The 26,501-nt window shown below is 33.8% G+C and overlaps 2 protein-coding genes across 2 annotated transcripts in view; one reads left to right on the top strand and one right to left on the bottom strand.

Annotated features, from left to right (window-relative positions):
* Nucleotides 1–313: 313 nt before the first annotated feature.
* On the bottom strand, nucleotides 314–1,681 carry LOC127849757 (uncharacterized). The gene has a single exon (XM_052382507.1). It carries the CDS (start codon nucleotides 1,679–1,681, stop codon nucleotides 314–316), a length of 1,368 nt encoding a protein of 455 aa, XP_052238467.1.
* Nucleotides 1,682–6,152: 4,471 nt separating this feature from the next.
* The window catches only part of LOC127849756 (uncharacterized), a 27,787-nt gene continuing 7,438 nt past the window's right edge, over nucleotides 6,153–26,501 (top strand). Inside the window, exons 1-8 of the mRNA XM_052382506.1 lie at nucleotides 6,153–6,159; nucleotides 10,180–10,203; nucleotides 11,728–11,748; nucleotides 12,479–12,499; nucleotides 15,227–15,256; nucleotides 18,328–18,360; nucleotides 19,041–19,061; nucleotides 21,301–21,321. Coding sequence (XP_052238466.1) covers nucleotides 6,153–6,159; nucleotides 10,180–10,203; nucleotides 11,728–11,748; nucleotides 12,479–12,499; nucleotides 15,227–15,256; nucleotides 18,328–18,360; nucleotides 19,041–19,061; nucleotides 21,301–21,321 — 178 coding nt within the window. The remainder of the gene's footprint in view (nucleotides 6,160–10,179; nucleotides 10,204–11,727; nucleotides 11,749–12,478; nucleotides 12,500–15,226; nucleotides 15,257–18,327; nucleotides 18,361–19,040; nucleotides 19,062–21,300; nucleotides 21,322–26,501) is intronic.

Raw genomic sequence — 26,501 nt, 5'->3', positions numbered from 1 at the left:
TATAATATTACATCCGAGAGCAGGTAATTAATGATTTTAATCAACTAATTAATTGTGTTTAAAATTAAATCTTCTTTTTACACGTAAAAATAACACATATAAACGAAACTTTAACATTGTAAGAAACACAATTGACCCATGTCCGATTAGCTGCACAACTAAACTTCACAATGAGGGCATACGAAACGGGCGTTTCTCCTCACAACGCGCGTTTTCGTGCAGAATTTTAGGTGCACCCAGTGGCTGCAAATGGTGCACTCGCCCCACGTGAGGATTTTTAAGAACGTCGAGTCGGGCAAGTTTGGTGGCGATGTCATCCTGCAGACACAGCACAGGTCTTTTTCTTCCGGCTCGAACTCCATCTCAGAATCACTGCACAATGCGTCTTTTGCTGTGGCAGTAGACTTGTTTTGGGATTGAGATTCCGATAGGCGCTTTCTGCATTTTTGCCTTTTTTCGCCGAAGTTGTTGTTGCATGCGTTGAGGTTGTTGATGTACTGGGAGTTGCGTTTTCCTTATCGTATGTTTGCAGCTCCTCAGCATATGCCTCTTCTGTAATAGCCTTCCCCCCTGGCTTGGGTTTTGTGCTTTTGGCTTTAGGTTGCTTAGAGGCCTGGCAGACGCATGTAATCTTTTTTTCAGCCTTCAACAAGAGGTAGTTTTCAACTGCTTCTTTTCCGGATTTAATTGCCATAATTTTGAGCAGGGGTGATGTCTCTCGGAAGGCTTCGCTTGGATAAAGCTTATCTGCAGGAACAACCTCTGGGCAGCAGGGGAAAATGCCAGTTTTTCGGAAGCCTGCGACTATGTTGGCTGGAACCATGGCCTTTAGATATGCCTTGCAAGCAATTTTCGCCATCATATATTTCGTGACAGTTTCACCAATGTGCTCCTGCATAAACTTGGCACATTCACGGTAGTAATATGATTTGAATGGGCCGAAAATCGACACGTCCAGAGGCTGCAGGATGTGCGATGTGTGGGCAGGCAAAACAAAGAGGATGATATTCTCTGCTTTGGCCCATTCAGTTAGTTGCCTGGAAACATCCGAGGAGTGGCCGTCATAAATTACAAGTATCGGCGCTTGGTCCGTTGAACCTCTGCATACATTCGGGAGGAAATGGTCCTTCAAATAATGCTGGAATATTTCGGCATTTGACCAGACACTTTCTGACATTGTGAATTTCGAACCAGGTGACGAGCCGTTCATTAGTTCAGGGTTGCTTCGTTTCCCTTTGAAGACGAAAAATGGTAGTATATGATTACCGGCTGCGTTAGCGCATGCGAATGATGTTGTGGTTGTTGAGCGGGGCGAGGTAACAGCCTGCGGCTTACTGCCAGTGGCAGCGATGACATTAGGAGGCCTGTGTTCGGGTTGAATCCCGGTTTCATCTATGTTGTAGATGAGATGAGGTTTGTCGGTCAGATTGTGTTTTTCCATTACTTCCCCGAGGTTTTTGAAGTAGCTTTCAACGATCACCGGCGTTGAGTTTTTCGCACGGCCACTATCCAGGGCGCGTGGTTTTATGGAAGAGAGCCTGTCTGTCCATCTCTTTAGAAAGCCATACAACCAATTTATACTAAGTGGCTTGTTGGTAGGGCGTTTCCCTAAATGTTCGGCCAGTTCCCCAGCCAGGTGCTGGACCTGTACATTGGTGTTACCATATCCGAGCTGGGACATGCTCTCCAGATGCTCCACCAAACCCGTTTCCTCTTCTTTTGAAAAGATTAACTCGGAGCCCAATTCAATATTAAATGGATCTACTTTCCCTTTTACACGATCTCTTAATGTTTGAATTGGCACATTATATGTCAATGCAGCCCTTTTAACTGGCATCCCTTTCTCCTTTACCGCAGCATATGCATTTTTGAGGGATTCTGGACTTTACCTACGATATTTATGATCCGGTATTTTGGTAGGGTTCGGCTGAAAACAAATATGTGCTTAACTAGACGACAAATAAACTTTTTTTCGATCAGAAAACTTTTTGATCATATGTTTATTTGTGAATGTATAAAAATGTCAAGAATCAGAATGATTATTTCAATCTTTGATGGATCAATAAACATGGTAAATTTATATTGGGAACTGTGAGATTCTATACACAATGCGCTAATTGATATTTAATTTCTTTGCGCGCCATGCGTTGTTCTTGAGTTACAATACCCCGTCGGGACCCTCAAAGCGCTCCGAAATCAATAGAGCGTTAACTTTGGTACAAATACATAACAAAATGGCTGACACATGTAAACAGAGTTAGGAAACTCATTTGTATTTTAGTATAAGTGACCTATAAGGCATTCATACTTGATTAAATAAATAGTTAAACGTTAATTTTAGCATTTTATTTACGTGTTGTGGGACATAACCTGTTTAAATCGCATTTTCCACGGCAAAATACACAACAGTTGTAAAAGCTCGATCAACTTGCATAGAAACCGGGCACGTGCAGTATTTGGTGACAGCGATAATGACGTATTAAAATGAGCACGAATCCAATGAAGAGACACGAAAGTATGAGAATGAGGCATACTGGGTATACCCAAGAAACGATCTTGATAGCTTTGGATGCAATCGAGCTCAAATAAATGGGTTTAACATCACAAACTAAATTTCTTGAGACTTCTTGACCTATATGCTATGAATTTCAAGCTGTTGTATTTGTACATGTATCTTTCTACAGGAGAATAATTAAAATAAACGTTGTCATGGCTTGGCTTCTTATTCAGTTAGAATTATGCATTATATATAATAACAGCAGTCGGTTATAAACATTTGTTTAACACTTCCACCCCACCCAATATGTTGTTACGTCAGGTAGCTGGTATGCGTACGACTACTTCCCTTCTAATATAATCTGGGATTTTGGAACACTAAATAAGCAAATAACACGTTTAAATATTCATGTTAAAGCGTGTTGTAAAAATTAATAACAAAGCATTCAAAAACAACAGAACATTCAATGAAATGAGTATTTATTCATGCAAAACGTCCCTTGATATAAATGAATTACATCATTTTTGAGCACTTTTAATTGATCGTAAGCAAAATGTTAAATAACTTAAGATTCGGGAGAATATCAAACATACATTAAATTATATGCAATATAAACAAAACAAAGGTTGTCACCTAGAATCATTGGTTATTCCTGCAAAACTGTTAATTCATTGTTTTTTGCCAATGGCGTAAAAGGTGCATTATTTAAAGTTGAACGCTACACAAAAAATATCATATGTAAATGTGATCAGAGTACCATAATGGTATATTGTGGAAATGTTAAACGGCGATGCAAGTAAACATAATTATAACATCATTCATGCATGTCATTCATAAATATACATGTTCATTTTGAAAGTTACCGTTACATTTCACCCAGCTAATACTTTTACAGGGATAGTGTACACTGACTAGTTTTCTTAAAAAATCTTTCTTAATACACCGGCTTCATTATATATCTTATAGACACACATGCATACATCATGCACCATCGACTTTCTCCCTCTATTGTAAACCAACGATGTTTGCTAATGAAATAACCGAACACTAAATAACGATTTATAAGATATTTTGGCTTTGAAATAGTTGTAGACTATTAATACTAAACCACCTTACATGTTCTTCAAAATGCCTTCAGTGGCGTAGCCAGACCCAAATTTTAGCCGAGGCAGTATCTTATGTCATTCTAGGGGGGTCCGCCCCCCCCCCCCTTAATTTTTGTTCTACCTAAAACGTCTCTGGTGCGTTTTAAAGGCCATTTAAACCACATTTTATACCTAAATTATCGAAATCGTGGACGCTACATATGACCGTTTAGTATCAATAAAGTTAACAAAAATATTCTACATGTTTATTGTCAGTTTTAGATTCTGTTACCATAAACGATGTTTGAAGTTGCAATCATGTAACAACCTTAACTACAGAAAAATCGTCATATAATTCATTTGAAGTTAGATAGAAAATGAAAAAAATTATACTCATCTCTCTCATACAAGCCATAATTTAAACTTACATACGATACCGGTACATACTTAATGGTTGAACAGAATGTTTAAATAAATTAAATCAAAAGCGTTTTCAATCATAAGCACATATAAAAAGGATCATTGATCGAAGTTATTTGGAAAAAAACGGACCTACTGGGGTTCGAACCAACGCAGTGACAATATAATAATGGTCAATGGATCCAGAGTCTGTCGCGTTACCGATTGCGTCACAGGGACATATTGATTATTATGAGGAGTACAAATATTTGACTTAAATCAGTAAAGTTTCTGGCCATTTTTTTTCCAATTTTCTTGTGTAAAATTTTGTTTTAGCACTGCGTCATCATTTTCTGTCAGTTCTATCATCAACTGCATTGAATATTAAAAAGAAAATACTTGAACTTCTTTATATCAAAAAAAGTTTAATACGCGGGATATCATAATTTGAAAATTCTAATGTAAATAAAGATTCCCACCACCTTAAACTGTCCCGCATTCATCTCGACGCCGGCAATAAAGAGGAGCATACCAATAAAGCCGAAAACGCCAACCACCCGAAGTGTGTTCATGTCAAAAATAGACCCAGACCTGGCCGTAAAACACCCGATGCTAGCTCGGTACGTTCCGATGTCCATCACGATTATAGCATCGAAGTGTACAGTGCGACGCTTTGTTTAATATACGGATTTTCCAAATCATTTGGTCTGAGCCATTTTGGCATCAATTGAAGTAATTAAATTGAAATAATTATCTGCCTCAACATGAACCAATTGTACTCAATGATAATATTTGTTTGTGAATATCATAGTGCCTAAAATTCATTAAATTGCCTCAATTTCTTATATAGATTTTATTCTTTGACATAAATTTTCCTTTTTTCCTTGTCATCTCAACATTGCTCTGCAAATTTTAGCCTCGGCATCTGCCTCGGTGTGCCTCAGCGTGGCTACGACACTGGCCTTATTGCTCCACATATTTCCGGCTATTCAAATGATTAGTCACTATCATGGACACGGACCACTGAACTGTCAACGTACACGCTTTTAGCGTTATGTATTTCCAAAAATCGTCTGCGGTCTTCCGCTTTGGTTATTATTCTTGTTTTTGATACGCACTGATGAATCGTACTCGCGGAAGAAGGTTTCTCTAAATTCATTGCAGGTATTAGTCGTAACGAAGCGTTCCTTTTGTCGTTAGCATGGTCCGCATTATGTGATGACGTCAAGTGTCTGTCTGTTCTTTTCGCTCGTCTTCTGTTTGAAGTCGACGTTCCAAATTCCTTATCAGACATATCAACGCTTCCGTGGTAGATACTGCTTCCAGTCGACATTGAACTTTCTGAGGAAATACTTGATTCCGACTGAGGTGACATGGGTTCTAAATCTGAAATTTCTGAATCATGTTTTTCAGCAGGTGTTTGATTTCCTTGTTTTTCTGACAGCACCAATGGCTCAGGCTCCTTTGTTTCTTTCAGGAAAGTATGTGGAGATCCAGATGTGGGTGATCTTCGGTTTGGACTATGAGACAGATTACTCGTCGTGTATAGCTTGACACATGATACAGGGTGAAATGCTGATGAGCAAAGTTTTTGGCATTGGCATAATAGTAAGTCTTTGGAATCAGAATTAAGCTTGGAAATGTCATCATAAATAGCTTCGTAATCTCTCTTTACTTTACCCGTACTTTTGTCAATTAGGTTATAGAAAACAGCCAAGAAGGCACACTGCACTCTTTGTTGACTCTGTGAGCATGCGCACTCTTCAAAAACATTATTCCAAACTATTTCTTGAGCCCCAACCTTGAGATCGGTATCTATGACCTTGACATATAGTTCATCCGATAAAATTTCTGCACTTTTAAATGCGTCTGCCTCATGGCTAACGCATGTGACTAGGGCAATTCTACAGCGTAGACATCTAAATTTGGTTGTATTGAGTTCTTCATCACGGAATTCATCATAGATGTTTTGTATCATCTGCTGAACACATTCGTCCAAATTACTGCTTACCCATCTAGTCATTGTCACGAAATCTTTCTTCACAAGAACCACTAATAGCTTCCTTAAATTGTTGTTTTTCCTTATACTTCTACTTTGGATAAAGGCTATTTCCTCATCGCTCAGTCCGTCAGGTAGTGGTATACGCTTGCGTGGTTTTGTTCTTTCCACTATGTCAGGCAAGTTACACTGTATTGCTTTCGACAAGCATTCTCTTCTGAACGCTTCGTGCTGTTCAATTTGAGCTTCAAATAAAAAAGACGAAGTTTATTTTTGTGTTTTATGACTTTATGGACTTATTTATTCACTGAACGCTCTTAGTATTTAATTACTAGAACATTTTTGTTGACTTAAACATTAGAAGGGATAATCACGTGATAGTCAAGATGGTGACGTCCATGCCGAGGAAGGTTTGTTTTGCCATTTAATACACTTTATTACTTGTGTTGATTTTTTAAAATGCCGCTCACATTCCAGCCATACTGGAAAGAAACTTACTAACGTTTATTTCGTATTAATATTCGCTCTATATCTCGACTTTACTCGTTGCGAAATTTCTTTGCAGGATGACCTTATTACAGCTCCACACTAAAAAAATGTGAGTTGAAAGTTGAGCTATAAACCGAATGTTAACACGAAACAAACCTTAATCACCTTTGTAATGATATGGCTAGAAAGTAAGCGTCATTTAAATATCAAATAAAATTAATAAAGGGGTATAAACCGGCGGAAAATAACTGTCTCGGCATGGACGTCGCAATCTTTCCTATCATGTGATTACCTCCTCTGAACATGTGCTTATATTTAAAAACAAAATGTAGAATGAACGATACAAATTTCACTTCCATATTTTTTTCGGGGATTCAATAATTGTAGTTTGTCTGCTGACGTTTAATATATTTAATCAAACATGTGAAGCTGCCCTTTTTATCAAAATCACTAAATTGATTCAATTGATTCATATCAATTAAAATAAAAATTCAAAGAATTACGATGCGTTTATTTCTATATTTTTAGACTTCCTTCTTATACAATATTACTACATGGCAATTAGTAATATGCCTTAAGTAGCAGACTACATGATGCGCATTCCTCTCCTGATAGTATTTGTTGAGTTTAATTATTTATATTTTTATACATAGTATGAGTGTTATATAGAAATGTAAAAAAATAACCTTTCAGCAATGGATCCGACACGCTCGTCCTTTGTGGCCTGTTGTACTTTATCGTAGGTTGAACACTGAAGGAATGCGCTTTTGTTACACTTGTCTTTTTCACCTCTGTATTATCCATTTGGCTGCTAGAGTAGTCTTGAAAAGTTTGTCTACATCGAAAGTCACTTGTATTTTTCTTTATCACATAAATTGACCCCCCCCCCCCCCCTTAATATTTCAGTTCCCTTTTCAAATCACAGTGTTAACAATAAGATGTACACGTGTATGTCCCTTCGATTCAAGCTACCGTTTAAAAATCGAGATGGTTTACCGCATGGTAAAGCACGGTTTAAAATTATAAAATTCAAATACAACGATTCTTTCATGGGTATCATATATTTGGGATTCCAATATTCATTCTTTTGTTAACGGTATTCGCTTCCGATATTTGTCGTATTATTTACCTCTATCAATTCAAGATAAGAACTTCAGTAAAATTGTTTAAACTGTTAAAATATTTCTTGAATAGCCTTAGTTTAAAAGTGTACGGCAATCACTTCGTGTTGTTACCGAGTCTCGTTTACGCTACATTAGTTTGTATAAAACTAGGATTTTGCAATTAAGTTGTTAATTTCATTTTGTTCATCTAACCTGTTTGACCTAACTATATTACTTTCGTCAGTTAAAAATTGGTTTAATGGATGATAGTAATTGAAAACAATAATGACACCCCTGGTAAACAAAACCTAGTTTTATACTTAGCGATGCCTGTTTTAAAAATAGTAGTCATTCACGTTCGACGTGATGCACGTGTGTTCTGTTTTGTTTTTATTGTGTCACTTTGTATATAAGGGTAAAGTTTATAATTCACAATTATATCATAATAATTATTTGTTTTATTTAATAACCTATTATATCTCAGTTTCAAGCTTTGACCGTGTAAGAAGATTTAATTGATAATAACATGCAGTCGGATAAACCTGTATTGCGAAAAACATATCATATTTCTTGTATAATTATCTGTTGGTTATTTTAAGATCATATGATCGTAGAGCCGATGTAATACTGCTTAGGGCGGCATGGTATAAAGAAATTAAGTATTTTTAGCTGATCTATTTTTTTTTTTTAAATTATGAGCTATTTTTATCACCTTGGCGTCGGCGTCGGCGTTGGCGTCGGCGTCCGGTTAAGTTTTGCGTTTAGGTCCACTTTTCTCAGAAAGTATCAATGCTATTGCATTCAAACTTGGTACACTTACTTACTATCATGAGGGGACTGGGCAGGCAAAGTTAGATAACTCTGGCGTGCATTTTGACAGAATTATGTGCCCTTTTTATACTTAGAAAATTGAAAATTTTGGTTAAGTTTTGTGTTTAGGTCCATTTTATTCCTTAATTATCAAAGCTATTGCTTTCATACTTGCAACACTTACTAACTATCATAAAGGGACTGTGCAGGCAAAGTTATGAAACTCTGACTGGCATTTTGACAGAATTATGTGCCCTTTTTATACTTAGAAAATTGAAAATTTGGTTAAGTTTTTTGTTTAGGTCCACTTTATTCCTACAGTATCAAAGCTATTGCTTTCATACTTGCAACACTTATTAACTATCATAAGGGGACTGTGCAGGCAAAGTTATGTAACTCTGACTGGCATTTGGGCGGAATTATGGGCCCTTTATACTTAGAAAATTGAAAATTTGGTTAAGTTTTGTGTTTTGGTCCACTTTACCCCTAAAGTATCATAGATATTGCTTTCATACTTGGAACACTCGCAAACTGTCATAATGGGACAGTAAAAGGACAAGTTGCATAACTCTGGTTGTCATTTTTACGGAATTATGGCCCTTTTTTGACTTAGTAATTTTGAATATATGGTTAAATTTTGTGTTTCGATCCACTTTACTTCTAAAGTATTAAGGCTATTGCTTTCAAACTTCAAATACTTTCATGCTATCATGAGGTTACTGTACCTGGCAAGTTGAATTTTACCTTGACCTTTGAATGACTTTGACTCTCAATGTAAAATTATTTAATTTTGCTAAAATTGCCATAACTTCTTTATTTATGATTAGATTTGATTGATACTTTGACAAAACTACTCTTACCTGACATACCACAATAGACTCCACCCAAACCATCCCCCGTGCCCTCCCTCCCTTCCCCCCCCCTTCCCCCCCTTCCCCCCCTTTCCCCCCCCCTTCCCCCCCTATTTTTTTTTTAAGATCATCTCACAAATAACCACTACACCCTCACACTATACCCCCCCCCACCCCACTCCCCAATTTTTTTTTGAAACGGTTAAAAAGGTTAAAAAACACAAATATTTATTTTTATTATTTTTATTTTGAAATACTGTCCAACCATCGCACCCAAGAATCCCCCCCCCCCTCCCGAAATTTTTTTTTCCGCATTTTTGGAAGATAATGTAATAAATGTCCACATCCCCACACTATACACCCCTCTTCACTCCACCTCTCACTCTTTTGTGATTTAAATTGAGAGTCCCTTCACCTTTAAAAACAAAATAGATGAGCGGTCTGCACCCGCAAGGCGGTGCTCTTGTATAATTTAACATTTGTTTCTTTGGAGTCAATGTACTAGACTTAAATTGCGCGTGTTGACGATATAACATTTGACGATATAATTCACGTTGAATTTTTCGACTGATATAGCTTTTCGAATTTCACTGTGTCCTATAATGAATAGCTGGCTATATATAAGACCTGATAATAATTGTATATTTTAGTACGAAGACGATTTTCATAAGTCTATCTGTCTGTCCATTTTCTGCTTTTGACATACCATTTAACAATGCTTGACACTTATACAAACTTTTGTTAAAGTTCAATTCTTGCACACACTTGTTTACCCCTAGTATACTTTTTGCCAGTTTGTTTTACCGTTAATTCGTGGTTGCAACTTTTCATAACAAACGTACATAACTCCTCAGTCCAGTTCCTGCTCATAATATGCTTGTATTTAAATATATCATACACAACTTGAGAAAACATTTTTTTACATAACTTTGTCTTTTATTTTTAGAATTGTCGAAGTTTCGCCGAGAAGGTAAGTTTTCTCCAATGTTCGCACTTTTAAATATAATTATCTGTACAAAACGTGTTGAGAGTTGTTTAATTCTCGATATGTAGCCCTAAATATTGACGATAAAATATATTGTTTAAATAAATCAATAGGGGTTGAAACTAGACACAAAGCGACTGTTTAATTATTTTTTTTAGATTCGCAAAGAATAATCAATTTAACACGTTCTGTTTCTTTAACAAAAAGACACATATTTTGTATATAGATCGTATATTTGTCAACTACATATTGTTGTTACATGGTTAATATATACTTTATATGCAAACAAATAGTTTGTTTTCCTCTCAATCTTTATTTAAAATATTCAGCTGTGTGATCTTATTTTACTTTTTTTATGTGGTAGGTCACAACAAAACATGTTCTAATACTGAATTATAGTTAGAATATTATTAGACATAATGGCCAGAACATCGACACATTGCCACACTTACGTGTTCTCAAGAACGCTTTTCTTCTTAAGTTTGTCTCTTTATGGAGCCTTTCCGCTTGTTTTAACTGAGTCGCTTTGCTAACTCTTGCCTGAAATGGCAAATAACAAAAAAAGTAACAACTTTAAACATACTGCTCCCTTTATAGGACGATATCATTTCAAATGCTGTTAGGTAAATAGATTGATTTCTACCGGTATAAATAGTCATTTACCGAATTCGACTTTTTATAAAACACACCTGAAGTGAATTTTAAACAAAACTTGTATATGTTGCAGAATCATATAATAGACCTATACATCAAATCTCAATGATTTGCATTGATGTTTCAATTTCGCAAAGCAGTTCAATCAGTTTTAATGAGTGAATGTGTGCGTTTATTCGTGTTGATTGAGTGTATGTCGTTTGGCTTATTGTCCATTGCAAACAATTTACATCGGGTCGCTAATAAAACAACTTAATCGACTGACTGAGCCGGAGTTTTACTGTGTTGGTGTATAACTTAAAACTAAGTAAATTTTATAAAGCCATCAAATAGAAATGCCAAGAACATTATATCAAATAAAAGCATGCATGTGTTTGAATTAAAACTAACAATGTATATATTGAATAGTTTAATTTGTCAGGGTTATGACAATAAACATCAGAATGAAATAACTATTACTGTTGCTAAAAGTTTTGGTATGAAACTCAGATGAGAGATATTAAACAATACGTTACAAAACCCCTAAGTGCTACTCCATGCTGCCTTGAAACCATGTTTATGAGTGTATAACCTTCGTACCCCTGGTATGAAACCCTATACGCTTCTTGGGGCCTGGAACGATACGAAGCAATTGATATATTTTATATTCCCTTACGTATGCTTTTGATGTCAGTTTTATACCCATCTAGTACCTGTTCTTAAAATACTATGTTTAATATATGCTTGTATGTATGTATGTAATATCTTACCATATCATACGTTATGTATACATCGCAGTCTACGTAAAAAGTTACATGTTTGTTATCAAGCCTATAAATGCCTCGATGTTAATTTAATAATACCTTTCTGTTACAGCAGAGGAGCGTCGTCAAAGAGGTAGAACATTAAATATCCATGTTTGCAATTAATCATTCACAATTTTAATAATCAAATGGTATGTTAATGACTAGAAAACATGTGTTTTCATGCAGATACACATTGGCGCACAATAATTTAGAAACTATTTTTTCTTTTGAACGCTGGGAGAAATGTCATTACATGTTAAATTTGCTATTAATATGTTAGTCAATAAGGTTAGCGGTTAAAAACAATGTTGACATGACATGATGCAAATAAATATAAGGGCCTTGCATGTTTCATAACCTGCGGGATGTTGGTATTTAACATAGGTATACGTTTAAAATGTTTTGCTTCCAAGTGAATGGTATAGATGATATGATTCAGGAGTAAATTAGTTTTTTGATTCTTTGGAGTCAACGTGATAGACTTAAATTACGCGTGTTGACGATATAATTAATAAATGCTTTCCCTTTTATTTTAGCAATTATTGCATACGCCTTTATAACAATATTAAAACGATCCTTTTTAAGACATGTTTGTAATGGAAATTTATTAAGAATGTTACTGTTCATACGGATATAAAATAGGACGTCTATATTGTATTGATGTGGACACGCATACTTATCAGATAATGATAAGTGAAGGGTTAAAGTCAAATTGTGTTAAATACGTTGATCCGTACTTTTTCGTGTATATATAACTCATTACCGACGTGAAAGGCACATTGATGATGCATATATTAATTTATTGTTTCCTCTTTTTTCAGAGAAGAAGCGTCTGCAAAGAGGTAATACATGTAATAAACCTGTTAACATTGTATAATCCGAAATATACATAATGAAGTGGTAGGTAAAAGACTTCAAACGATAGTTTTCACTTGCACATTAAAAAAGTGAAAGAGACTTGTTAAATACGGTTTTCCTTGCAATCTTTCCATAGTGTGTTATATTGGCTTACTATAAAGGACAAAACTTTTAATATAGTGTTAATAGTGAAAACAAACTTATTTTCTGAAACCATAAACCTCGTTGTTGCGTTTTTGATATGCAGCGTCGTTTGTATGATTATGTCTCGTCGTGTGTGCTAATGTACGTGGATCAAATCAAACAAACAAATGTGGTCAAAAGAAATCATTTAAACGAGTATTTAAAAATGTTCAGAAATATACTGAAAAAACACAAGGGACAAACGGTGTTGTTCGAATTAACAACCATACTCCTGTGGACCCCATCAAATCAATGTAGATTACAAACCCTGTCAAAGGTATAGTATTTGCTAAGTATCAATGCTTAGTTGATCCCTACGATACTTAGAGATGAACACTTCTACGACGTATGGATCGTTTAGACAATCATAGCAAATTAAAATGACCAGATTTGTACTGTTTGGGATTCATCATTAAATTGTGTTATATATAAAAATATCCTAAAACGATTGAAATCATGGGAAAAATAATTTGATACTATAACCGATCATTTTGTTGATCGGCAACTTCCGTAATCCGCTCGGGTATTTCTGCTATATGTTTAGGTGATAACGTAACCTCGACCCAACGCGCATGACACGGAAGTTCGTCCATTTTTATAACGCTTGAACATTTCGCGCTTAGCGACAATCAATATCGTGTGAGTTTGTAAGTTGTTCTTTAAGTTTTATTTAAAGCGTGTTTTGAGACTTGTTTTGATTTTGCTTGACAAACATTATTCGACATTGTTCGGTGTGCTTTTGGGTGCATTGAGCGTCCGGAAAAACTACAAAATGCAAACTCTTTATATAGAGCCGTATGTAGGCCCCTTCCCCGAAGTGGAAGGCCCTCTCCTATAATAATGTCTTTAAATTGATGCAATTTTTATTTTAAGTTTACTATGGAAAATGTCTTCTTCTTTTTCAATTTCGTCGATTATTGTTCCACAAAACGGAAGGCCATGCTCTCAAAAAAAGGACCTGACCGGATTTCAAAATTTAAAATACTTTTCATTCTTTTTTTAATCGCGGGCAAATATTGTTTATGCATCAGAATAACTAGAAATACGGAAACGCATTATTGTTACGCCTTTATGTTGATGTCAGACACAGATTACTTCAAAATGTCACTGTGTTTCATAAGCATGTACGTATCAATGGTTTGCTAACAAGAGAAACGTTATTTGAACCATAATGCTGATATTTAACCCAAATAATTAACTGTTCACTACACAGACTAGTAACACATGTCTTTAATGGCGATTGGAATACTATAAATGCAATATATTGCTTTCTTACACCATTCAGTTGTGTTAAATTAAAATATTCACAATGAAATATATAATATGCTAAGGGTTTTGTGCATGTATCATTATTTTTAATATTTATTGCATTAATAATGAATGGCTTCGGATATCTCATTACTTTAAAGTATCTGGATTAAATTTAAGGTCTTATTGTCATATCCTCCGCAAATATCATTAATAATTACCTACGGAAGATCATAAATTAAAACAAGTTACCAGCGCATTGTATTATTCCATAGAGATGGTGTCGTGTAGTTTATTCTTATTTGGGTGTTGAAACAAAAAAAGCAACAACTTTAAACATACTGCTCGCTTTATAAGACGATATCATTTCAAATGCTGTTAGGTCAATAGATTGATTTCTACCGGTATAAATAGTCATTTACCGAATTCGACTTTTTATAAAACACACCTGAAGTGAATTTTACACAAAACTTTTATAAGTTGCAGAGTCATATAGACCTATACAACAAATCTCAATGATTTGCATTGATGTTTCAATTTCGCAAAGCAGTTCAAGCAATTTTAATGAGTGAATGTGTGCGTTTATTCGTGTTGATTGAGTGTATGTCGTTTGGCTTATTGTCCATTGCAAACAATTTACATCGTGCCGCTAATAAAACAACTTAATCGACTGACTGAGCCAGAGTTTTACTTTGTTGATGTATAACTTAAAACTAAGTTAATTTTATAAAGCCATACAATAGAAATGCCAAGAACATTATTTCAAATAAAGCATGCATGTTTGTGAATTAAAGCTACCAATGTATATATTGAATAGTTTAATTTGTCAGTGTTATGACAATAAACAACAGCATAAAATAACTATTACTGTTGATGAAAGTTTTGGTATGAAACTCAGATTAGAGAATTTAAACAATACGTTACAAAAACCCTAAGTGCTACTCCATGCTACCTTGAAACCATGTTTATAAGTGTATGACCTTCGTACCCCTGGTATGAAACCCTTTACGCTTCTTGGGGCCTGGAACGATACGAAGCAATTGGTATATTTTATATTCCCCTACGTATGCCTTTGATGTCAGTTTTATACCCATCTAGTACCTGTTCTTAAAATACTATGTTTAATATATGCTTGTATGTATGTAATATCTTACGATGAAAAAAATGTCATACAATTAATGATCAGTATAGTGTCGGTGCATGTACATTTTAATTGTTTCGATCGTGAAGGATAAACCATTATTTATCGATCTTAATTTTATTTGACCTTTGTTTTACAGAGGAGGAACGGGAGAAACGTTGGTGGAAAGGTAAATCATTAATGCAATTTATTAATTAATCATCTACATCATGTATATTGATGTTGTATTTTACACAGCAATTTGATTCATACATACACAGTTCACATCTTAATCATCACATGTTCATTATAAAATTAACATAAATCCGAATAATTCTGTTCAAATAATGCCCGTATGTTTTTAACAGACCAATGTTCGAGTTCATATACACAGGGCATTTTTGTATCATATACACATTTTTACATAAATATATTTTCTTGATCAACACGACCAAGAAGTGTTATGTTTATTGGCCCTTAAAAACACTTATATGTCATGCCATGCTCTTCGGTCGAATATGTGTAGTGTTTACTTTTGCAATGTAATTTCTACACTCACTTCTGTGAATACCAAGTCAACAAATTAGATATATAGATATATCTTGGTCATTTTAAAGGGCGTTTCAATTTAATGTCAACAGTATTCAGAGTGGTGTATAATTATATGCATTGACAATTGCACAGTATATGCAAGTTTAGCTTTTATTTATTTAGCGGTTTTGTACAGCACTTAGTCTCGGTATGAGATAAATTATTTATATTCATTTTAACATGAAATGCAATATATTGTTTTGCTTTAGGATATTTTATCATTAGCTTCGTAAGATTTATAACATGATTGTTATATGACTATTGATACAACATAAAACAAAACGTCACGGTATCATGGGCCGCAGTATCTGCAAAAACAATTACAACTTAAAAATGCAGTTCGCTCTGTGACTTCATAAGAACAAACTTAAATATGTGGCAAAACATGTTATTAAGCATAATTATTATTCAATAACGGGATACCAACTGATTCTTTGCAAGTAGATTGGAATAAAATATTAATAAGAATCATTAGAAAAAGTGTTTATATGAAAATTTATATCGCGATTCACCTGGCCGAGGATGAAAAATGTATAATATATTAAACAAACCATTATGAGCTACTGTCATAAGCATTTATCATACACCATTATTTTTATAAAGGTTATAACAATACTTAACATAGTATCTGAAATTATGTGAAAACAATTCTTCTATTTCAGACATGCTTCTTATGAGCCAAACATTTAAGTGTATATTTTATATTGAAAAGTGTTGTAAAACTTCCACATTTTGAACATTGCTAATATGCCCAACGAATAACGTATAAAATTTAAATAGAGAAACAATTTAAGGGTAAATGTTTATTTACGACCATTTATATATGATCAACACAGAAAACCATCTTTTAATTAACACCTGTTTTGGCAATTCAAAATATAGTGTGGTGATGATTTACATTATTTCTGCAACATTGCAAGGATTGCCAGCAGGCATTTCGTTTGATTTGCCATTTTAAAGCAGTCCCTGTAGTTTCTTAGTTTCCTTATAGTTTCTTATTTTAGCGTTCGTAGTTTCTTAATATTGCAGCGGTTAAATTAAGTTGGTCGCACAAGGAAAGTGTTATTGTTTTGCATTCTACACAAAACAAACATAGCTTGAGCATAATTACACATTTTGATTTCTTGTTCCATTTGTTTTATTTTGTCATATGCCTAAAATCCGCCTAATTGCAAGGTAACATGATAACCAAACAAGTATAACAGTAGTTGACCATGAGACATCATTACTCCATCAGCAACACTTATTAGTTTAACCATTTTGATATGTTGTGTTTTTGTTGTCTTCGAAAATTTATTCAAAATGAGATATAGTCTAGGATATTTATTGAAGATCTCTTACACTGTTCAATGACTTCCACCCTTGTATCGAGAGGAGTATTGATTGTTTATAAGCTAGGATGAGTCTAAAGTTTCAACCTTTGCATTATCAAAATTACGTAAAAACAAACGTGCGATTTAATAAATTTCTCTTGTATTGGTTTGGTTTCAACTCTTCGTGGTATTACAATCTTTATTTCACTTTTCTATAATAAACACACATGCAGTGCATTTTACACACATCGTGTATGCGTGCAAGTCGCATATAGACCTATACAAAAAGTATCTATTCTTTGCATTGATCGTTTAATTGCGCAAATCAAACAGTTGTATAAGTGTGTGGGTGCGTTTATTCGTGTAAATAGAGTGAATGCCGTTTGGCTAATTGTCCATTGCAAAAAATACGTCGGGACGCTAATAAAAGATTTAAATCGACTGACGTAGCCGGAGTTCCACATTGTTGATATATAACTGAAAACTAAATAAGTTTTTCAAAGCCATACAAATAGAAATGCCAAGAACATCATATCTAATAAAAGCATTCATGTTTTTAATTTAAAACAAATGGTGTATATTTAGAATTGTCTAATTTGTCTGTTTTATGACAATAAACAAAAGCAAACAATAACTATTACTGTGACCGCAAGTATTGGTATGTAACTCAGACAAGAAATATTCAACAATACTTTAAAAAAAAACTGAGTGCTACTTCATGCCTTCCTTGAAACCATGTTTATGATTGTATGACCTTCGTACCCCTGGTATGAAACCCTATACGCTTCTTGGGGCCTGGAACGATACTAAGCAATTGGTATATTTTACATTCCACTAAGTATGTCTTTGATGTCTATTAAAGAGAGGTTCAGTTCTCTAAAGAGATCATTTCTCTCCTTATATGAAAACATTCAAATGTCTTGTAGACGGTTTCGTCAATAAAGTCATTTTTAGTCGATGCATGGACAAAGTTTCAATAGCGCTCATAAATTTACCTTTTTACTTTAAGCTTTTACCTTCAATATACGGACAGCGTTTTTTCACGTGATACTCTTCAACATTTTCTCCTCTTATGTCAAGTTAAACATTTCATGAAAGTGGAAAAAGTCAACGATGAAGTCAAAGTGTTGTAGACATAGAATGTCGCTCCTGATAGAGATTCTAAAGTGTAGATGTTTGATTTATTGAACTATGACTTTGTTAATAAACCAAAGGCCGTATGCTTGTCTTTGACATACCATCTCTCAATGCAGGTGACTTATACTAATTATTTAAAAAAGCGGGCCTTGACTTAGTTGACAGTTATATAAAAAAATACTTTCGATTAAAGTAATTTCATTATACATTTGTTTTACAGAATGGAATCGTCATCAATGTCGTCTTAAAAAAGGTAAAATTTTAAATTACCATGTTTGAAATTTCACTTTAGCGCATAATATTTTGTAAAGATCATATTAGTAAATAAACTGGGAGAAACACTAGGGCATGTTCGTTACGCGTATATGAAGGGCTAAAGAGAACATTGTTAAACAATTGACATAACATATCTAAATTGTTTAAAACGATCGTATTTTCTGACACCAAGAAACCTTTAGGTGAACTATTTGGAATGGAACTTAGTTGTAAATATGTGTTGTTGTTTTTTTCAATTCATTCAAATGCGGTAAAAAATTATCAAACCCATGTGTTCGAACGATTTTATGAAATATAAAGAAATATTTTTTTAGCACAATCTCAAGGCACATATCTTTTAGACATTTGTGTTCAGAAAAATATATAAAAAATATTCAACGGTAAAAACGGATTTATCAAAATGATCTTTATTGTGTTAATGTGGACACTGATGCTGATTAGAACGGACAAGGATATGGACGTATGGAAATCAGCCCAAATACTAAATAATTTTAATTGGGCTTTCCTATTTTAGGGAAACAATGACAACTTGAACATAAACATCGATCCATATTATTACGTTATGTATACATCGCAGTCTACGTAAACAGTTACATGTTTGTTATGTTAGCCTAGAAAATACCTCGATGTTAATTTAATTATACCTTTCTCTTACAGCGGACAAACGTCGTCAAAGAGGTAGAACATTTAATATCCATATTTGCAATTAATCATTCACAATTATAATAATCAAATGGTATGTTAGTGACTAGAAAACATGTGTTTTCATGCAGATACACATTAGCGCACAATAATTTACAAACTATTTTTTCTTTTGAACGCTTGCAGAGATGTCATTACATGTTAAATTTGCTATTAATATTTATTCAATAAGGTAAGCGGTTAAATACAATGTTGACAAGACATGCAAATAAACATAAGGGCCTTATATGTTTCATAACATGCGGGTGTTGGTAAATTGTAGTTCACGTTGAATTTTTCGTCTGATAAAGCTTCTCGAATTTCACTGTTTGCTATAATGAACAGCTGTCTATATATCAGACCTGATAATAATTGTATATTTTAGTATGAAGACGATTTTCTGTTTCATAAGTCTAATTGAATGTCCATTTCCTGCCTTGACATACTATTTAAAAATGCTTGACACTAATACTAACTTTTGCTTTAAGTTCAATTCTTGCACACACTTTTTCACCCCTAGTATACTTTTCGCCAGCTTGTTTTACCGTTTATTTGTGGTTGCAACTTTTTTTATAAAAAACGCACATAACTCCTCAGTCCGGTTCGTGCTCATAATATGGGTGTTTTTTTAATATATCATATACAACCTGAGAAAACATTTTTTACATTATTTTGTCTTTTATTTTCGTTGTCGGAGTTTCGCCGAGAAGGTAAGTTTTCTCCAATGTTCGCACTTTTAAATATAGTTATCTGTGTATGTAACAAAAAGTGTCGAGAGTTGTTTAATTCTAATTCTAGATATGAAGCCCTAAATATTGACGATAAAATATATTGTTTAAATAAATCAATAGGGGGTAAAAGCTAGACACAACGCGACTGTCAAATTGTTTTTTACATTCGTATTATAAAATCAATTAAACACGTTCTGTCTCTTAAACAACAAGACACATATTTTTATATATATCGTCTCTCTGTTAACTACATATTGTTGTTACATGGTTAATATATACTTTATATGCAAACTCACTAACAGTTTGTTGTCCTCTCAATCTTCATTTAAAATGTTCAGCTGTTCTATCTTATTTTACAATTGTTTTTAAAGTGGTAAGTCACAACAAAACTTGGTCAAATACTGAATTATTTGTTAGAATATTATTAGACATAATGGACCGAGCATCGACACATTGCCACACTTACGTGTTCTTAAGAACGCTTTTCTTCTTAAGTTTGTCAAACTCTTTATGGAGCCTTTCCGCTTGTTTTAACTAAGTCGCTTAAGTAATTGGTATGAATTAGAAAGATGGTAATTGCAAACAATTTATGTGTTGTTGTATGTTTTTGTAGTACAGAGGTTTGTTATTATGTATGTGTTCCTTTACAAATTGTGCCTTGCAAACCACTACCTGGGGGTTAACCCAAAGAGACTTAACAAATAACTTTGAATTTGTTTTTCTATGACATGAGTACATGAGGTTTATATTTGGTTGTATGCCATCGTGTAGTTGTCCTGTACAAAGTTACAAATTTAAAATTGAAGGAGTGATTTTGTATTAACCCTTATTCGCCTCGGCGTTTTAAAAATCTTAATTCCCATGAAATCCAAAACCACAAAACAGTTTGAACTTTGCAATATGTCCACAGTTTATTTCTACATATTGAATCCACAGGACTTGGTCGCTTGAAATCTTTCGTAGAGCCGATTTAATACTGCTTATGGCGGCATGACATAAAGAAATTAAGTATTTTACTTTTTAACATAGGATTACGTTTAAATTGTTTTGCTGCCAAGTGACCGGCATAGATGATATGATTCAGGAGTAAATTTATTCACAACAAATGATTCTTTGGAGTCAACGTGCTATACTTAAATGGCGCGTGTTGACAATATAATTAACAAACGCTTTACCTTTTATTTTAGCCATTGTTGCATACGCCTTTATAACAATTTTAAAACGATCCTATTCAAGACATGTTTGTAATCGAAATATATTAAGAATTTAACTGTTCATAAGGATATAAAATAGGGCGTCTGTATTGATGTGGACACGCATACTTATCAGATAAGGATAAGTATAGGGTTTAAGTTAATTTTTGGTTAATACGTTGCTCCGTCCTTGATCATGTATTATATATAAATCATTACGAACGTGAAAGGCAGAGTTAATGGCATTCATGTAATCATACGTATTGCATTGATGATGCATATATATTAATTTATTGTTTCCTCTTTTTTCAGAGAAGAAGCGTCTGCAAAGAGGTAATACATGTAATTAACCTGTTTGCATTGTATCATCCCCAATATACATAATGAAGTGGTAGGTAAATGACTTCACACGTTGTTTTTCAATTGCTTATTTAAAAAGTTAAAGAAACTTGTTAAATACTGTTTTCCTTGCAATCTTTCCATAGTGTGTTATATTGGCTTATTATAAATGACGAAACTTTTAATATATTGTTAATAGTGAAAACAAACTTATCTTCTGAAACCATAAACCCCGTGGTTACGTATTTTATATGCAGCTTCGTTGTACGATTAGGTCTCTTCGTGTGTGCTAATGTACGTGGATCAAAACTTACCAAACTGTGGTCAGACGATATCATTTAAACGAGTATTTAAAAATATTCAGAAATATACTTAAAAAAACACAAGGGACAAAACGGTATTGTTCAAATTAACCACCAGACTCCTGCGGACCCCATCAAATCAATGTAGATTACAAACCCTGTCAAAGGTGTAGTATTTGCTAAGTACAATGCATAGTTGACCTCTACGATACTTGAAGATGAACACTTCTACGACATATGGATCGTTACGACAATCATAGCAAAATTAAAATGACCATATGTGTACTATTTGGGTATCATCATTAAATTGAGTTAACGTTGAACTGTCATGATTATTACGAAATATGCTATTTTATATATAAAAATATTCTAAAACGATTGAAATCATGGAACAAATATTCTGATACTATAACCGATCATTTTGTTGATTGGCAACTTCCGTAATCCTCTCGGGTATTTCTGCTGTATGATTAGGTGATAACGTAAACTCGACCCAACGCGCATGACGGAAGTTCGTCCATTTTTATAACGCATTTAAGCTTGAACATTTCGCGCTAAGCGACAATCAGTATCGTGTGAGTTTGTTAGTTGTTCTTTAAGTTTTATTTAAAGCGTGTGTTGAAATTTGTTTTGATTTTGCTTGACAAACATTATTCGACATTGTTCGGTGTGCCTTTGGGTGAATTGAGCGTCCGGAAAAACTACAAAATGCACACTCTTTATGTAGAGCCGTATGTAGGCCCCTTCCCCGAAGAGGAAGGCCCTCCCCTGTAATAATGTCTTTAAATTGATGCAATGTTTATTCTATGGGAAATGTCTTCTCCTTTTTCAATTTCGTCGATTATTTTTCCACAAAACGGAAGGTCATGCTATTTCCCCAAATCAAGAAAAAAGGACCTGACCGGATTTCAAAATTGAAAATGCTTTTCATATTTTTTTAAATTGCGGGACAATAATGTTTATGCATAAGAATAACTAGAAATACGGGAACGCATTATTGTTACGCCTTTATGTTGATGTCAGACACAGATTACTTCAAAATGTCACTGTGTTTCATAAGCATGTACGTATCAAAGGTTTGGTAACAATAGAAACGTTATTTGAACCATTTGCTTATTATTAAGAAAAAATATATGTATCAATATAACAACTATAAAATGGCAACTACACTCAACTTATAACTAATTCGTGTTATGGACTGGGTCTTCAACAATATTTAGTGTGCTCAACCGTTTTATTTCCTCAACTTATAAGAATTTATGAGATAAAAAAATATGAAATCTTACTAATATTGATATTTAACCCAAATAATTAACTGTTCACTACACAGACTAGTAACAAATGTTTTTAATGGCGATTGGATAGTATAAATGCAATATATTGCTTTCTAACACCATTCAGTTGTGTTAAATTAAAATATGTACAATGAAATATATAATATGCTAAGGGTGTTGTGCATGTATCATTAATTTTAGTACTTATTGCATTTATAATGAATGGCTTCGGATTTCTCATTACTTTTAAGTATTTGGATTAAATTTAAGGTCTTATTGTCTTATCCTCCGCAAATATCATTAACAATTACCTACGGAAGATCTCAAATTAAAACAAGTTACCAGCGCATTGTATTAATCCATAGAGATGGTGTCGTGTAGTTTATTCTTATTTGGGTGTTGAAATATGTCAGCGGATACATCTCAAGTTGATAATTGCAGACACATTGCGGTATCAGATAAGAAATAAGACCTCCCAAAATTAAATCAATTTTTTTCATAACCAATAATCGCTATAATACTAGGTCCTTACACAGGGGTGCCACACCCTGTTGCACCAGTGTTCCATCCTCCCCCCTGTTACTTACACCATGCCCTTGTTTTAATTTCATTACCTTATTATTTCGCATGCTGTACTTGAAGTTTCAATAAATCCATTCAGAAATCTTCCAAGTATCCGTTTTGTGTCGATAATTATGAACCGTACAACGTCATTTTCAACGCGATCGCATTGTTGAATAACGATCAACGATATCAAAATTAAAATTGTGTTTTGTTTCCGGCATGGGCATTAACTCAAATAAGATAATTATTTATTCCCAACACGATGGTAATATTGAGCATCGTCAAAAGATGTTTCGCTGCCCGAGTAAGATTCAGAAAACACACACTGATATCCGTTTCATACATGTGCGGTTTAACAGTAAATTATTCATCATCACAATCATATTCAATTTGTATACATGTTTCTTACTACAACTGCGAGAAATTTCACAACCATAGCCCGACCCAAAGACGGTTCGTTAATGCGGGCGAATGAATACGAGTAGAATATACGTCATTACCAGTTTGAATGAAAATAGCGATTTAATCGCAATGTGTGATGTAATAAACGCTGAAAGCTATTACGTTAAATGGGATAATAATTAAAGTGATATGTTTTAACGGATATAACAACAGGAGTTAATCGCTTATGCCAGGACCTATGTTAATAGAAAAACAATCTAGATACGGATGAAAAATGTCGACCGATTTACATTGTTGTTAATAAATATGGAGATAAATACTTTAAAATGGCTTGAAAACAGCATAAACGCTCACAGTTTTCAAACACAAATAACAAATGATTTTATAGTGAACGTAAACAAAAATATATATATTGAGAAGATAAAACACGTTCAACTTGTATACAGATGGTCATAGTAGACTCGCGATGCTAACAGCGATGCTTACAGCGAAACAAGATTATAAGTATCAGTGCAGACAATCTAAGCGTTATTTTAACAAAATGAATTAAATGCAATCTGAAAACCCAAAGGAAGTTTGGAAACTTTCTAAAAAGAAGTCATTTAATAAATCGGGTAAAAATATCGATGCTTTATTGAACATTTTTAGACGTTATCTTCATTTAAATATAAGTGACGAAGAAGGATATATTAACGACTATGTAACACGTCACACTACAAATAACATGAAGTCATGGACATTTGAAGAGTTGGAAAGTTTATTTACAAAGGAAGAAACTCGAAAGGCAATACAATTATTGGGAATAACTAAATCTCATTCAGTTGATAATATTACATACGAATATTTTAAAGTAGGAAAGGAGGTCCTTGATACACCACTGTAAATATTATTTAACAATATTCTTGAAAAACAGTCATTTCGAAAATGTCAAAGGGAGTAGTTATAGATCTACATAATTTCAAAAAAAGTGAATCATTTGACCCAAACAACTATCAAGGTATAACATGAGTGAGCTGTTTTGCCAAATTGTTTACAGTTGTCATAAACGAACGACTTAAAAGGTGGGCTATTCTTAACAATAAGCTCACACACTTCGGATTCAAATCTAACTATAACACATTCAATGCTATTTTTCTTCTGAAGGCTTTCATAGACAACTTAGTAGTAACCAGAAACTATACGGTTGCTATATTGAGCTAATGCAATGCTATGATTCAATTTATCGAAACGGACTATGGTACAAGCTTATTAAGAGTGGCATTAACGGAAAATGGTTAAATATTATTCGGTCGATGTACGATGTAGTGAAATTATGTGTAAAACATATGGGGACGTTGTCGGATTTCTTTAATTGCGAAGTTGGATAATTGCAAGTGTAGAAAATCTCGCTATTACCTTTTTCTCTTTTCGCTAACGACCTCTTTTAAGTAAAATCAATGAACACATGATGACGTTAGACCAGCTATATATTTATTTATTATTGTTTGCAGATGATGCTGTATTTTACTGAACATCTATTCTAATGAAATCTCGGATACGTGTAAATGGTTTTGATTTGTTCAAAAACATTGCGGCCAGGAGATGGGCGGGATTGGGGTTGGGGTTTATTGTATGAACCCCATACAATTTCGTGAAACGCTGTTTTTGCCACATTGACTGGCTTATCTTCATAAAACTTGGTCAGAACATTTGTCCCAATAAAATCTTGACTGAGATAGAAACTGGGTAATGGGGACTTAAAAACTAGCTCACTTGATCTTTTAAAATAAAATATCTTAAAACTCTAATAGTCACGTTTTCGTCCAATCTTCATAAACATGTCAGAATTGTTTTTCTGAAGATTACTCGGCCGAAATAAAATTTAGAAGGTTCATATAATATAAAATTTAAGTTGTATAAAGAACTTTAACTATTTTCAACCTGGGCGCAGGTTTGTGCTTTAAAACCCTTAACCCTTTTGTCACAGGTGAGTTCCTTAGAACATATGACCCTAATGTTACTTTTGTTTCTCACAACATGTTCTAAAACACATACTATTGAAGTGTTTTTTGATTTGTGTGTAATGTAATAGAAATTTCCATCGGTTGGTTTCATCAATGATGAAGGTATACAATTAGGATCAACTTTCTATAAACGACCACCTGAAAATCTTTGTGAAACCGAAAATTCGCGAATATAAGTATCTTTTGTCATTTAAGATAGTCATATTTGATATAAAGTTTGCGATACAATGCTCCCGTGCGATCATTTATTGAGTATTTTTATATACAATTTCAACTTGTTTAAGTAAACATTTGTTGTTCAAAATACCCTCTCCGATAGGGTTGTTTCATTTTCTCATGAGATTTGATCCCCACAAGATGTTCGGTCCCATGGGATTTATGGGATTTCTATCAAAGCAAAGTGAACTTAAGACCAACTTTGTCATTAAATTTCATGGGTTGAGATAAAAAAACATAATTTTTATAATCAGTTATTAATCACAAATACGACTTCTTTTGCATACTTTATCTCAAGCAGGCAAATCTTAAAGAAAAAGGAAATTAAGTTTGCGAAATTTAGGTTTCGCAAAGTTTTTTCCGGTGCTGTTAATATAAAAATTCAATTGCTTCATCGGAAAATGTGTACATTG

Source organism: Dreissena polymorpha, chromosome 11 (genome assembly GCF_020536995.1).
Source record: "Dreissena polymorpha isolate Duluth1 chromosome 11, UMN_Dpol_1.0, whole genome shotgun sequence".
Lineage (NCBI taxonomy): Eukaryota > Metazoa > Mollusca > Bivalvia > Myida > Dreissenidae > Dreissena > Dreissena polymorpha.
This window is presented reverse-complemented; position numbering and strand designations above follow the sequence as displayed.